The following is a 15,755-nucleotide window of genomic DNA, read 5'->3' as shown; positions in this document are numbered from 1 at the left end:
CATAGAGTTGCATTGGTGTGTGTGTGTGTGTGTGTGTGTGTGTGTGTGTGTGTGTGTGTGTGTGTGTGTGTGTGTGTGTGTGTGTGTGTGTGTGTGTGTGTGCTTCATGAAAAGACAGAGGGTATGGTATTATTGCATCCAATATTGTATAGCTAATATAATGAAAATAGATGAATAAATAAAGTATAAAGAATAAATAAATAAATAAATTAATTAATTAATTTTAAAAAAAGGAAAAGAGGAAGAGAAAAAAAAGAAGAAAAAAAGACAAAAAAATCGATGAGACAGTTGAACACAGCAGCTAGGCTTGAAGGGTCATCATCAGGTCTCAACAGAAGATATATCTGTGTGTCATCCATGTAGCAATGGAAAGAAACTTTATGGCGACGGATAAGCTGCCCAAGTGGTAGCATGTATATAGAAAATAAAATTGGACCTAGAATTGAACCTTACGGTACACCACAGGCAGCCACAGGTTTAGAGGAGGTGTGACTGCCTATGGCGACCGCATAGGTCCGATCTAACAGGTACGAATGAAACCAGCTGAGTGCAGTGCCCCTGATGCCAACCCAAGTGTGATCTATTGTATCAAATGCTGCTGTTAAATCTAGATGAATTGAAATAGCACTTTCGCCCCTATCAGCAGCTAAAAGAATGTCACTGGTCACTATGATGAGTGCAGTTTCTGTACTATGTTGTGCTCTAAAACCTGACTGGAACTCCTCAAAGAGGTTGTAAAGAGACATAAAATCTAAAAGCTGGGTTGAAACCACTTTCCCTAAAACCTTAGATAAAAATGGAAGATTAGAAATTGTTCTAAAATTACTGAAAATAGAGGAGTCTAGGTTTGTTTTCTTAAAAAGAGGTTGGACCACAGCATGTTTAAAAGAGGCTGGAAAAATGCCTTCACTTAAAGAGTTATTTGTGATAGATAAAATACTGGGTCCAACTATGTCTAAAACCTCTTTAAGAAATTTTGTTGGCAAGGCATCAAGGCTGCACGTAGCAGATTTCATGTGGGTTATAGTTTGATATAATAATGACTGGGAGACTGGAATAAAGTTGCTAAAATAACAGAGAGAGTTTCTACTAGAAGTTAAATGCGATCTGAGGGGGTAATCTGATTCATTAAATTATTATTTATTCGTAAAAAAGTTTAAAAGACCGGGAATTAAAAACACGACAATGGACAGGTAAAATATGATTAATATGGGGGAGAGATAAAACTATACAAATTAAAACTGCTTTGTGGTCCGACACACAGATATCTGTAGTTATGAGGTTGTCTAGGTTGAGACCATGATGAAGCACCAGGTCAAGTGTGTGGCCTTTGGCATGTGTGGGTTCCTGTACAGCCTGAGTTAGGTTAAAAGAATTGAAGATGTCCATAAAATCAGTACTGAAAGTCATAGAGGGACAACATACATGTATATTAAAATCACACAAAATAAGAATTTTCTCATATTTTGTTAGAAAAACAGAAATAAACTCAGCAAACTGTTGGATAAAAGCATTATTTGGCCTTGGCGGTCTGTAGATAATTAAAACCAACACTGGTTCTTTGGGATTGCAAAAACCAAGATGTTCAAAAGAGGTAAAACTGCTCTGTGGATCAATGGAGGATATCAAAAGAATGGTATGGCTAATTCTCAGTATGTGGCTGTTTGTCACAACAAGGTCACAACTTTGTTACAGAAAAGGTGAGTGGTTGCTCCATGTTGCACAATTGATGATTCTATCTGACCAATTAGTGGTCTGCAGTATTTTCACTCCACCTTTTAGTATGGGTTCAGCACACTTGGAACCCCAACCAAGATGGTCACAGAAAAATTACCAAGTACTATCCACAACTTTTGACAATGGAAAACCAAAGAAGGACAGTTCCAAGCGAGTCGAGTAGACTTGTTTTCAGGTGATTATACACTCATGAAAACAGAACTGTGAGTATTGTATTCTATTTCTGCCACTAGATCCTCATAAACCCAACACACTGGATCTTTACTGTATGTTCAACGGCTTAGACATTATTGGGACACATATTTCATTCAATAACATTTCTACATGGATGGGAAACCGTACTACACTATAAAATTCCTTTAGTAATCTTACGCTACAGTATCGACCCCAATATCACAGGAAAAGTAAAGTTTGACCCATCTATTTATCTCAGCCAGCAGCAGGGTGATAAGACCTTCATGCATCCTCCCTTGGCTGGGTGTGATGGAGACATGGTAGCGGTATACAGTTTTAGAGTTCTTCCCCTCAGAATTGGCTAGAGCTGGTATTCAGCAAATTCTGTGTGACTCAGGGATTCAGCTGACTTCTGGCCTTCCCATATCAATTAGTGTACATTCACTTTTTGTGTTAGAGACTCATTTCTTTTGTTCCCAGTGTGAGTCCTTGATGAAGGATCACTCTGAGCCTTGCATACTGGTCCTAAAAAGGGTCAGTGTGAGCGGGGTGTCATGCCCGTGCTGACGTAAATTGGTCAGTCAACTTTCAACAAGTGTGCTCCATGAGTCCTTGCAGGCTTGTGTCTTGACCCTGAGGTCTTGAGACAGGAAGGCTAGGAGAAACCCACTCAGTTGTCTATAGAATTAACAATATGGGCTAATAAATCCCTGATGGAAAGAAGAGAGCAGTTTTCCTCCGTGGAGTGTTAAGATCATTCACCATGCAGGTAACCTGGACTTCACCTGAGTTCTTCTCACGGCGGCAAACCCTCGGACAGAGAAGTTGTTTGTGTTGAGAGAGAACAGCAAGTTACTGAAAAATGAGGAAGAACAAGATGGTGTGGCTTTGTAAGCAGAGAAAAAAGTATTAGAGTGGATGCAGATCTCTTTTCTGAGAAAACGTCTTCACATACATTTCTTTAGACTCCAGCTGAAAAAATATGGTGAGGAGCCGCTCTCATGAAGACAGTGAAATGACTGCTGCAGCACATGGTGAGACACAAATCCCACACTTCAACAAATCTTAAAACAATAACAATAATAAGAAGAATGAAAATTTCAATTGTTGGACATTTTAATTGTGCGCTACCATCTTGTTTTACTTGTTCTGGTCATGAATATTCAGTCAAATTTGTTGTATTATGAGTAAAACTGTTTGACTGTTAAACTTGGTGGCTCACATTTAATAGTATACGCAATGGTCCATCGTGGTCAGCCAATCTCTGAAGCAACATTCACAGCTCAAATAGTAATTTTCACAAATGTGATCTTTGAATTGTTGCTTTAATACCACTAGTTGCCATCTTATGTCAGTTCTTACTTACAGAGTTTGTTTTTGTTTTTGTTTCTAACCAGGAAAATCTGTTGAGGTCATATTTCAACATATCCAAATGGCTCCAGTCTTATTGTCAAGTGAAAATAATTCCTGAGTTACATGTGAAAATATTCCAGCTCTACGGGTCATTTTTGTTGCTGCCCTCATGTCAGCCCACTCTCTCACTCCTCTTCTATTTGTTGAATTCAGTTTATTTCAACTGATTTTCACCCAATTTTAGTCCCGTTTGAATGAAGTGCGTTTTTAATGATGATGAAATAACTCTTTCTGTCAATGGAGTCTGGTAGTTTTAGTCAGACAAAAAGGATCTCACTACCATAAACAACAGTCTTTTTCTCTGTATAAAATGTACATATGCAGTACATAGTTAATTTTCATTATTTTATAAGGTCCTTTTTTTAATCTTGATCTGTCTGTGCCACTGCTTTTACCTATCTTTTAATATTTTGCTGGCTGTAACAACTTAATTTCCCTGGCGTGGGATTAATAAAGTTTTATCTTATCTTATCTTATCTTATCTTATCTTATCTTATCTTATCTTATCTTATCTTATCTTACCTTAAAGTTATCTCTGTCAGACAGTTATTATAACAATTTGAGCATGCCAATTGCAAAAACAAAGACTTTCAGTGGATGTACAGGTGCGCAAATGTCCAGAGGGATTACATTGCAGCCTATTTCATGACTGCTGGTTGCTGTGCTTTTGCTAAATAATAGGAAATTTTCAGAAGTTGTTGTCTCCATTAGTCACTTGGAGACACGAAAACATGGGAAAATAGGGTCCGGGATGTTGAAATCTTCCAGGACATGCGGACAAAACAAACTTTCATTTGAAATGTAAGTCAAGCTGAAACGTGAATAATTCAACAACACAGTATAGGACATTATTTTATTAACTTATTTTGTAATGTGTAGGTATGTAGATCTGTTTATGTTGAAATAATGTAGAAGTAGCTTGTGTCTCGCTGCTTTGGTTTTCACTATTATAGACATAATGCGCAAAAAAAGACATTTGAATGTTTCAAACCAAAGTGGTTATTTTTAAGAAGGAATATTCAAATGTCACTTTTGGCTAATTTTGCCAGCCCGAAGAAGAACTGAGATGATTTGTGTCTACTAGAAATCTTGCTCCATATAACATCATTAGGCCTGACTGTCACAAAATTCTAATAATGGTGTTTTTGCATGTGTGTTTCTGTTTGATTTCTGCACACAGAGAGAAATCTGTACAGATGTATGGCTGTGAGCTTTGGACTTCTGTGTATCCTACAAGCTGCTCTCAACATTTCACTGCGTCTGGCTCTCTGTGAGTTCAGTTGTGTCTCTAAATTCACATGATGGCACTTTTGGTTGAAGTCATGGTGAGGATCACTGCTGAGAACCTGATTATCCAGTTACGATAAAGTTTACATTATTGGGAAAGAAGAGGAGAGGAACTTTGTGCTTATGCTCCATACTTTTTGTGTTACTTGGTCTGTAAACCCCTTTTATAGCCTACTCTATACAGTTACAGATATGATCTCAGCTACAAGACTTCTCTGCGGTCTGTATTAAATGCAACAGCATTATTAATACAGAGGAGCAAGTAAATGATGTCCTTATTTAGCAATAATAGTGATAGAAAATCCTTTGAATTGATGATAGGTAATTGGCACAGGTCAGACTGTATTTCTAAATCCCATGGCAATCACTAGAAATCACTATTGCATTGATTAAGTGGAGGAAACAAACACTGTATCATATACTGTACATTGTATCATTAACACAACAGACAATGGAGATTATATGGCAGATGCTGAGGCCAGTTGGAACAACATGACTGTGGAGACAGCTCACCTGAAGAGGATTCTGGATAACGTTGGTGAGTATTTCGATAAAATCAGGTGTTAAAGTGACAATCTTCAGCCTGTGAGCCTTCAAATGATACAGCAAACACACAGATGTCTCATTGACATCATCTTGTTTTTTTGTTACATGTAACGGAATCATTTGTTAATTCTTGCTGTTAATGAGTAATTAAGATTCTTTCTGTTTCTCACTATACTCAAGAGGGATGGACGTATTTCAGAGGTAGTTTTTATCATGTTTCTTCCACCAAGAAAACCTGGCAACAGAGTAGATATGACTGTCTTCAAAAAGGTGCAGACCTGATGAGTATCAACAGTAAAGAAGAGGAGGTGTGTGTTTGTGTGTGTCTGTGTGTCCGAGCATGTATAGCATACATACATGAATCTGTGTGTAAGATAGATGCAGTACTTAAGCAATGTAGAATAAAGAGTAATTACTGAATGAATTCAAAAGTCTCTGTTATGCTGTTTACAGTTTATGTCTCTCTTTTTAAACAAGAAATTTGCCAAACATTTCAAGAAGTACACGTGGATTGGTCTGACTGACATAGAGACAGAGGGGAAATGGAAATGGGTGGATGGGACCCCGGTAACCAAAAGGTTCGCACATTTTTTTATCCAAATTAGATCACTGCTTTGTGCTTCTTTTAATTTTAATTCTGTGATTTTAAAATCCCCTTTTTTCCCCTTTTTTTAGCTACTGGGGGCCTGGGGAGCCTAATGGTGAAATACGTGAAAACTGTGGGGATATAAAGTTCTATGATGCTGAAAACAGCTGGAATGATGAAGCCTGTTCTCATTTGTGCTACTGGATCTGTGAAAAGAAATTTCTTCCATAACCCATCCAAACCTGTCAGACAAGAGATTTAACTCTTTTTATAACTTCTTTTTCTTCTTCTTAGATTATTTGGAGAATTTCAAAATGAAAATGGCGACCCTGCTATAAATAACTCACCCTCCCCTCTACTGACAACCAGCTTCTTGCTCCATCTTTGAGGGTGACCACTTAAAAAAGGATGAACAGCTTTGCTTTCCTGACATGTTGAACAATGCATCATATGAATGCACAACATACATAGTTAACGATTCATCTGTTATTATCTTGTCTAATGTCATTGAAATACAGTACTGCAATGACAAATCACTCATCAAGACTTATTCATTAAAATCTGTCTGCAAAATCATATCATTTGTTACGTGTTACATGTTGTGTTATAAACCTGATGGCAGGGAGCAAGCACAGGAACGGCACAACGTGCCTTCATGTTCAATAACATCTGAATGGCAAGAAAGTCAGAATTTATGAGACATAAACATAATAGACATACTGTACATTCATTGTGCTTAGGACATATTTTATGTTTTAATTGACCTTAAGAAGTCCATTTTTCCTCTTAACTTCTGCTTGCTATTGCTGGATGTTGTAGAGACATGTCAAAAATATCAGTTCTCATCGGTTCACACAACCTGCTACATAGAGTGTGTCTGAAAGGAGAACTTATGTCAACATTTCTGAGGAAGTCAAATACCCTGACAACACCACACCCACCACAGATATCAGGTTAGAAAGCAACCACTGGCACAAAACACAAATACCAAGAGCTTCTGATCAGTTACCATGAATATCATAACATAAACATGACCAGCTGACACCAAATGTATGCAAAGATTAGCACGGCTAAGTGCGTCAGGCTGCTGTAAAGAAAGCCTCTCATTTTCTTCCTGAGAACGCAACAAGTTTGGGGAAGTTGGGAATCAGACAGAATGACAAAGCATGACAGCACTTTAGTTTGAAGTCAACTAACATGGCAGTCTAAGATCAGGAAAGAAGAGGAGAGAGCTTTGTGTTTATGCTTCATACTGTTTGTCTGTAAACCCCTTTTATAGTCTACTTTATACTGTTAGGCCAGACTGTACTTATAAATCTCATGGCAATCACTAGACATCACTGCTGTTGTTAGAAGAAAGTAAATGATGCTGTATTAGATTAAGTAGAGGAAACAAACACTGTATCATAGATAGATTAATGCAACAGACAATGGAAATTATTTTGTCAATGCTGAGGCCAAATGGGAAACATGGGTGAGGAGACAGCTGACCAGAAGAGGATTCTGGATAACATTGGTGAATATGATGGTAATATCAGTTGTAAAAGTGACGTATGTCATACGTATAACGTATGACATTTTACTCTTGATTCAACTCGTCTTTTAATGGCTTTTTTCTTGATTTTTTTTTTTTTTCTTGACATATTATGACTTAATTCTTGGGATCTCAGATTTTAGTTCTTTGTAGCAGTGGCCCTAATACACCGTCTTAAAAACTGTAACAAGGGGAAGTCTAATTTCAACGGGAGAAAAAGTAAATATGACAAAGAATGCTCTGTCTCTAAAAGAGGTGTGTCCTTGTTCAGTAAGTTGCTGACACTGTGCAGATTAAACTTGACATTAACTTCAGAGGACGTATTATATTGTAAGGTAATGATGTGACATACATGCTTGTTTTTTTGCGATGCACGTGCAAACTCTCATGATCATGCAGTATGCATCAAATAAGCAACAGGAATGATGAAGATGAGGAAAGTTGGCCTCCCTGGAGGGTGAGGATTTTCCAGCATGCGTTTCAGAAGAAAGACAACTTACTGAAAAATGAGGAAGCTGAAAGTAAAAGTGTGAAAGAGACTGATTTGCTGCATCAGCAAAGAGAGGCATACAAGAACAATCAGATCACAGACCAGCACCATTTAAAGAAGACACTGTGACCAGCATCTTCATCGCTTTCCACTGGCTAAATATGGAGATGGTTTGCCATGAAGACAAAGATGAGAACTCTATGGCAAATGAAAGCACTTATAATGCTTCAGCCAAGGATGATGCATTACAGAGTTGCTCTGATGAAGATGGTAAAGTGACTGCTGCAGCGCCTGGTGAGACAGAAATCCTACAATTTAACAATTTTGAATTCAGTTTTAAAAAGGAACACGAACAACAATGTTAACATGCATCTTATTTATGATATTGCAACTTTTAAGTGATGCAAGTTATTTTTTTTTTTTAATAAAATTAAACCCTCTAAGAAAGAAAAGGAAAAATCGACATCTCAGTGTTAAGTGCTGATTTTTTATGTTTGTTCAAAAATATTTAGTTTTTCATTGATCGTTCTCCATTCTCCATTGACTGTCTTGTCTTGTTTTATTTTATTTTTATTTTTTTTTACTTTTTCATGAGTGTAATGTTTACTTAAGACCTCTTGTTAAAGTAAAAAAAAAATATATATATATATATATATGCTTTTCGTACTTTTAATACGATACATTTACCAGTACATAATTTCAAAATTTCAACCACTGAATTAATGGGACTGCTTTTTTTCTCTGATGACAAGAGCATAAACCCAACATCAGGACCAGTATCTGCTCCTTTGTGTGAGAAAGGAACAGGAGCAGCACTGCCAGAGTCCTACAAAATGACCTCCAGCAGGCAACTGGTGTGCATGTTTCTGACCATACTGTCAGAAACAGACTCCATAAGGGTGGCATGAGGGCCCAATATCCTCTAGTGGGTCCTATGCTCACAGCCCAGCACCATGCAGCTTGATTGGCTTTCACCAGAGAACACCAGAATTGACTGTTCTCTTCACAGACGAGAGCAGGTTCACACTGAGCACATGTGACAGGCTTTAAAGAGTCTGAAGACACTGTGGTTAATGTTGTGCTGTGGTTAAACATCATCCAGCATGACCGGTTTGGCAGTGGGTCAGTGATGGTCTGGGGAGGCATATCCTTGGAAGGTCACACAGACCTCCATGTCATAGTCAATGGTACCCTGACTGCTGTTAGGTACAGGGATGAAATCTTCAGAGCGATTGTCAGACCTTACACTGGTGCAGTGGGCCCTGGGTTCCTCCTGGTGCAAGAAAATGCCCGGCCTCATGTGGCATGAGTGTGTAGGCAGTTCCTGGATGACAAAGTCATTGACTGGCCTTCACCTTCCCCTAACCTAAATCCAATTGAGCACTGATGGGACGTATAAAGCACTGTCACAGACTGTCCAGGAGCTCACCGATGCCCTGATCCAGGTCTAGGACAAGATCCCCCAGGACACTATCCATCAACTCATCAGGACCATGCCCACATGTTGTTGGGAGTGCATACAGGCACATGGGGGCCATACACACTACTGAGTCACATTATGAGGTGCCGTGATGAAATTCATGCAAGTTGGATCAGCCTGTGAGTTCAATTTTTTAAGCGTTCCCTTCATGTTTTTTGAGCCGTGTGTGTGTGTGTGTGTGTGTGTGTGTGTGTGTGTGTGTGTGTGTGTGTGTGTGTGTGTGTGTGTGTGTGTGTGTGTGTGTGTGTGTGTGTGACCAGGTAGGGACAAAAATCTGTTTACACAGTCACATTGTGGGGACTGACCTCCCTTATGGGGACAAAATGCAGGTCCCCTTAATGTAAATCATTAAATTTTAAGGTACAGACTGAGGATAGGGTTACGGGTTAGGTAAGGTTAGATTAGGTACAGGGTTAGGAACAGGCAAATAGTGGTTATGGTTAGAGTTAGGGTTAGGGTTAGGGTTAGGGTTAGGGTAAGGCTCCAGGAGATGAATGTAAGTCTATGTAATGTCCCCACAAGTGATATAAACACAAGGTGTGTGTGTGTGTGTGTGTGTGTGTGTGTGTGTGTGTGTGTGTGTGTGTGTGTGTGTGTGTGTGTGTGTGTGTGTGTTATATGTCCTGTTTTGTCTCATCAATCTACACATAATACCACATAATGACATAGTGAAAAAGGTTTTTCAGAAATGTTTGCAAATTTATTAAACATAAAAACTGAAATGTCGCATCTACATATGTATTCACACCCTTTTACTCAGTACTTTGTTGAGGCACCCTTGGCTGCGATTACAGCCTCAAGTCTTCTTGGGTATGACGCTACAAGCTTGGTACACCTGTATTTAGGGTATTTCTCCCATACTTCTCTGCAGATCCTTGCAAGCTCTGTCAGGTTAGATGGGGAGCATCACTGCACAGCTATTTTCAGGTCTTTCCAGGGATGTTCAATAGGGTTCAAGTCTGGGCTCTGACTGGGCTGCTCAAGGACATTTACAGACTTGTGCCGAAGACACTCCCTCATGTCTTGGCTGTGCGATGCTGCCACTATCATGCTTCACCAGAGGGATGGTATCAGCCAGGTGATGAGAGGTGCCTGGTTCCTTCCAGACATGACGCTTGGCATTCAGGCCAAAGAGTTCAATCTTGGTTTCATCAGACCAGAGAATCTTGTTTCTCATGATCTGACAGTCCTTTAGGTGCCTTTTGGCAAACTCCAAGCAGGCTGTCATGTGCCTTTTACTGAGTAGAAGCTTCCATGTGGCCACTCGACCATACAGGCCTGATTGGTGGAGTGCTGCAGAGATGGTTGTCCTGGTAGGTTCTCCCATCTCCAAAGAGGAATGCTGGAGTTCTGTCAGAGTGACCAACAGGTACTTGGTCACCTTCCTGACCAAGGCCTTTCTCCCCTGATTGCTCAATTTGGCCAGGCGGCCAAAGCTCTGGGAAGAGTCCTGGTGGTTGCAAACTTCTTCCATTTATGAATGATGGAGACCATTTTTGTACCCTTCCCCAGATCTGTGCCTCGATACAAAACACAAAACTGTACAGGCTGGTTATTGCGAGCATTGGACTCTTCTGTATCCTACAGACTGCTCTCAGCATTTCCTGTGTGACAAACATTGCACATTATCTTCAGGTGCTGAAATTGGAAAGAAGAGTTCCTGCAGAGCTGCTGCACTGTGTCTGGGTCTGTTGTGTCTTCTCCTTCTGTTTGGACTCAGAACTCTGGTTTCCCGATGTGAGTACTTTGTTAGCATGCTGATGAAGCCAGAAGAATTGAAGAAAAGAATAAAACAGGTTGACAGTCTTTATTTGTTTGCTTGTGTGTCAAACACAGATACCAAGAGCAACCCTGGGCAGGAAATGGGAATGGTCCTGTTACAGACCAGTTACAACAACCTGACTAAAGAAAGAGACCAGTTACAGACCAGTTACAACAACCTGACTAAAGAAAGAGACCAGTTACAGACCAGTTACGACACCCTGACTCAAGAAAGAGACCAGTTACAGACCAGTTACAACAACCTGACTGAAGAAAGAGACTGGTTAAAGACCAGTTACAGCAACCTGACTAAAGAAAGGCACCAGCTGCAAGACAGATTTGAAGCCCTAACAAAAGACAGAAATGATCTTCGGAGAAAGCTTCAAGGTAACTAGATACTGCAATTTCTAGAGACTGTGAGGGCAGAAGTTGATGCTGAGCTGTATCGCTGGATGTACATCTGGGAGCTGAACAGCACTGCTCCCTTAACTTTCTGTGAAGGAGCAGCTTCAAGGTGTATGAGGAGTTGGAATGGTAGGAAAGGGATAGAGTTTGCAAAATATAACATGAGCAATGAAAGGTGTTGAATTTAAAGTTTTAGTGCATCAAAAAATGCAGTTTTCAATTTAATGGGTTTTAATGGGGACATTTTTGTCCTTAATGTGCTATGCTACACAATTTTCTGTGTAACATAGCCCACAACACCCAGCTCTGTACAGACTGGGCATTGTGAGCTTTGGCCTCCTGTGTATCCTACAATCTGCTCTCAACATTTGTCTTGCTCTCTGTGAGTCATTTTTATGTTTGTGTTCATTTACTTGGCATCTCACTTCTTTAACACTGGAAAGAGCAAGTGGTGACCACCACGGTTACAGTACTGACAAGCTATAACCATCACTTGGTCTAAGTGCTATTGACAAATGTGTCCATTTAAACATATCTGTATCAATGTGTAGTGGGGATGAATAATATGACCTGAAAATTTGTTTTAACTTAGTAAAAAAAAATGGCATGATGATGAAGATATCAGTAATCAGGCCAAGGATCCAGAGGAATGTCAATCAAATCCTGGGCAACTGTAAGTGTTTTAAATGTTAAACATGACAGACCCAAGTCAAATCTTCTCAGGGACAAAAGGATTGATGTGATTGTCCATTTTGTGGTTTGGATTGGTGGTAAAAGTACACTCACTGTATTACCTGAATTAGAGCATTGAGTTTGTCCAGGCAGATGATTATAATAACTAATAACTATGTTTGACTATCAGCATTTCAATCATGCTCAGATTAACAGATAAAAGACCATAAAGTGGAAATGGCTATCTGGCAGACTGAATAACTATGAGAAATAGTGGCTCTGACTGCTCTCTGAATATGTGTCTGTCAAAATATTCTGATGCCAGTGTGTAGATCACTGAATTAATGGTAACATAGAAAGAGAACTTGTTTTACGCTAACATTCATAGAGAGGATGAGATTCAAACACCGTTAGATTAAGTAGAGGAAACAAACACTGTATCATAGATCGATTAACACAACAGACAATGGAAATTGTACTTCAGATGCTGAGGCCATTTGGAAAAACATGACTGAGGAGAAAGCTGATCTGAAGAGGATTCTGAATACATTTGGTGAGTATGAAAATCCATTTTTAAAGTGAAATTCAACCCAAGTTATTTTCAGCCTGTGACCCTTCAAATGATACAGCAAACATACACATTTATCATTGTTACATAGCTGAGCCATTTTGTTCATCCTTGTTGTGAACAAGATATTGAGATTCTTTCTGTTTCCCACTGTGCTCAACAAGAATGGACGTATTTCAGAGGTAGTTTCTATCATGTTTCTTCCACCAAGAAAACCTGGCAACAGAGTAGGGATGACTGTCTTCAAAAAGGTGCAGACCTGATGATTATCAACAGTAAAGAAGAACAGGTGTGTGCTTGTCTCTGTTTGTGTGTGTCTGAGCATGCAAAGCATACGTACATGAATCTGTGTGTATGACAGATGCAGTACTTAATAATGTAGAATAGAGAGTAAAAATACTGAATGAATTCAAAAGTCAGTGTAATTGAAAAATCAGACTTACATCTCTGTCATGTTGTTTACAGTTTATGTCTCTCTTTTTAAACAAGAATTTTGCCAAACATTTCAAGAAGTACATGTGGATTGGCCTGACTGACACAGAAACAGAGGGGAAATGGAAATGGGTGGATGGGACCCCGGTAACCAAAAGGTTCGCACATGTTTTATCTAAATTAGATCACTGCTTTGTGCTTCTTTTAATTTTAATTGGCTGATTTAAGAAAAAGTTTTTTTCTTCTTTTTTTTTTTTTTAGCTACTGGGGGCCTGGAGAGCCTAACGGAGGAAGAGGTGAAAACTGTGGGGATATAAAGTTCTATGACGCTGAAAACAGCTGGAATGATGAAGCCTGTTCCTATTCATGCTACTGGATCTGTGAAAAGAAATTTCTTCCATAACCCTGCGTCCAAACCCTGTCAGACAAGAGATTTAACTCTTTTTACAACTTCTTTTTTTTCTTCTTAGATTTTTTGGTGAATTTCAAAATGAAAATGCGCCCCTGCTATAAATAACTCACCCTCCCCTCTACTGACAACCAGCTTCTTGCTCCATCTTTGAGGGTGACCACTTAAAAAAGGATGAACAGCTTTGCTTTCCTGACATGATGAACAATGCATCATATGAATGCACAACATACATAGTTAACGATTCATCTGTTATTATCTAGTCTAATGTCATTGAAATACAGTACTGCAATGACAAATCACTCATCAAGACTTATTCATTAAAATCTGTCTGCAAAATCATATCATTTGTTATGTGTTACATGTTGTGTTATAAACCTGATGACAGGGAGCAAGCACAGGAACGGCACAACGTGCCTTCATGTTCAATAACATCTGAATGGCAAGAAAGTCCGAATTTATGAGACATAAACATAATAGACATACTGCACATTCATTGTGTTTAGGACATATTTTATGTTTTAATTGACCTTAAGAAGTCCATTTTTCCTCTTAACTTCTGCTTGCTATTGCTGGATGTTGTAGAGACATGTCAAAAATATAGAGTTTGACGCCATTATCAAAAATCTGACTGAAGAGGGAGATGAGTTCAAGAGGAAGATGAATACCTTTGGTGAGGATGAGGATAAAATGAAATACACCTTTTTGACATGGAAACAAAAAGAAACAACAACGCCATACATTTTTTTCTGCCTCTTTTTATTCGTGTATTTATTTATTAACCTATATATGAAGGTTTTTCAGAGCTTTTTATCCTCGACAGATTATTACTCCCAACAAGGCTGGGTATATTTCATCCACAGTTTCTATTACATCTCTACTATGTACAAATCCTGGCAAGTGCGTTGAGATGACTGCCTGCGAAGAGGTGCAGACCTGGTGATTATCAACAGCAAAGAAGAACAGGTTTGTAATGTGAAAGAGTGAAATATGTTTGTGAGACACCAAGATGGCTTGTAGCAGGAATGATTTCCTGAAGCGGTCCTCGTGACAGCAGAGCTGGAGCAGTCTATTGGACTGAAGCTGTTAGTCAACCTTGGGACTCTTCAATATATCAGCTTTGGGGTGCAACCAAAAATCAATTTGAGATCTAAGAGAAAAACCTCTGTAGGTAAGTTTCCTTTGATTTGGTTCCTGCCACCTTCTTTGACTACTCAACTGTAGTTAATATCAGTTTATAACAAATAACAATAATAACAAGAATATCAAATAATGATGAAGGACTGTGGTTTAATTTGACTTCATGGTTCTTTGGTTGTGTTTTTCTTGTTGAAAGCATGTTTTTGTTCTTTGGTTTCAGCTACTGGCACACTGGGGAGGCCAACAGCTATAACGGCAAAGATGAAGACTGTGTCGAATTAAGGTTTTATGAAAACAAAAACAGCTGGAACGATATAACATGTCATAACCAAAACCCCTGGATCTGTGAAAAGATGGTGCCTCTGTAACTAAGTGTCCAAACCCTGATGAGCTACAGGCAGAAGCTCGTCACCATGCATAGACACAAGCACAAACGGGCCTACAGATGTGCTTTGATAGGCCAACATGCATTTGGCCTTTCTGATTTTTATACATTCTAGCATTCATTCTATCTAAGCACCTACATTTAATTTGTTTAATTGTTTTTTATCTTCCTTTGATCCATTCAAGGCTTTTGTGTGTTAATAACATGCGGCCTATCAGCAGTGTACATTATAAATCTTTTATAAATCTCTGATTTCATGAAAACGCCAGAACTTGATTTTGTGTGTAAACAGGACTGTCTTACGAGATTCACACTGCGTTAAGAGGTGACAGTATTATTATAAGACTATCAATGTGGCACTCTAAATATTAGAAGCCATGATTTAAATGTAAAAGCATAAAGAAATTTAATTTTCTTTGCACAAAGAATTTTTTTTCTCCTTCCTGAAATTAATGGCTTGTCCATTAGTACCAATACATTATGTTTCATTTACAGGCTTCTTTATATGAAGCGACATTAAATTCCAAAATATGGCATTTAATTCTGCATAAACTGTCCTCATAAACCACATGTTTGAGAGTTATCTGTTATGTTCATCACCCTCACTTTATAAGGCCAATGTTGTACATTTCCTCTGACATCTTCAGATAGTGTGCTTTATGCTGCTGTGTTGAGGTTGCAAGGGGAAAACTGCTAATATGGAGATTTGTATCTCGGCAGCTCTGTAAAGTTAGGC

The 15,755-nt window shown here is 38.8% G+C and overlaps 2 protein-coding genes across 2 annotated transcripts in view; both read left to right on the top strand.

Moving 5' to 3' along the window:
• Nucleotides 1-15,755, top strand: part of LOC139337564 (histone H2AX-like) — a 238,104-nt gene that overhangs the window by 40,547 nt on the left and 181,802 nt on the right. The window lies entirely within an intron of this gene.
• On the top strand, nt 7,929-13,488 carry LOC139337548 (CD209 antigen-like). Its single transcript, XM_070972182.1, has 7 exons — nt 7,929-8,061; nt 10,883-10,984; nt 11,084-11,395; nt 12,570-12,638; nt 12,818-12,942; nt 13,143-13,243; nt 13,347-13,488. The coding sequence occupies exons 1-7, from the start codon at nt 7,929-7,931 to the stop codon at nt 13,486-13,488; spliced, it is 984 nt and encodes a 327-aa protein (XP_070828283.1).

Source organism: Chaetodon trifascialis, chromosome 2 (assembly GCF_039877785.1).
Source record: "Chaetodon trifascialis isolate fChaTrf1 chromosome 2, fChaTrf1.hap1, whole genome shotgun sequence".
In the NCBI taxonomy this organism is placed as follows: domain Eukaryota; kingdom Metazoa; phylum Chordata; class Actinopteri; order Chaetodontiformes; family Chaetodontidae; genus Chaetodon; species Chaetodon trifascialis.
The sequence above is the reverse complement of the archived record's forward strand: the minus strand, read 5'-3'. Positions and strand labels throughout refer to the sequence as shown.

Excerpts from the sequence above, each read along its gene's own strand:
- LOC139337548 (XM_070972182.1), top strand. The coding sequence starts at position 7,929 with ATGGAGATGGTTTGCCATGAAGACAAAGATGAGAACTCTATGGCAAAT. Across the intron at positions 11,396-12,569 it reads TCTTCGGAGAAAGCTTCAAG|ATGCTGAGGCCATTTGGAAA; the intron begins GTAACTAGATAC and ends ATTGTACTTCAG. Across the intron at positions 12,639-12,817 it reads GAGGATTCTGAATACATTTG|AATGGACGTATTTCAGAGGT; the intron begins GTGAGTATGAAA and ends GTGCTCAACAAG.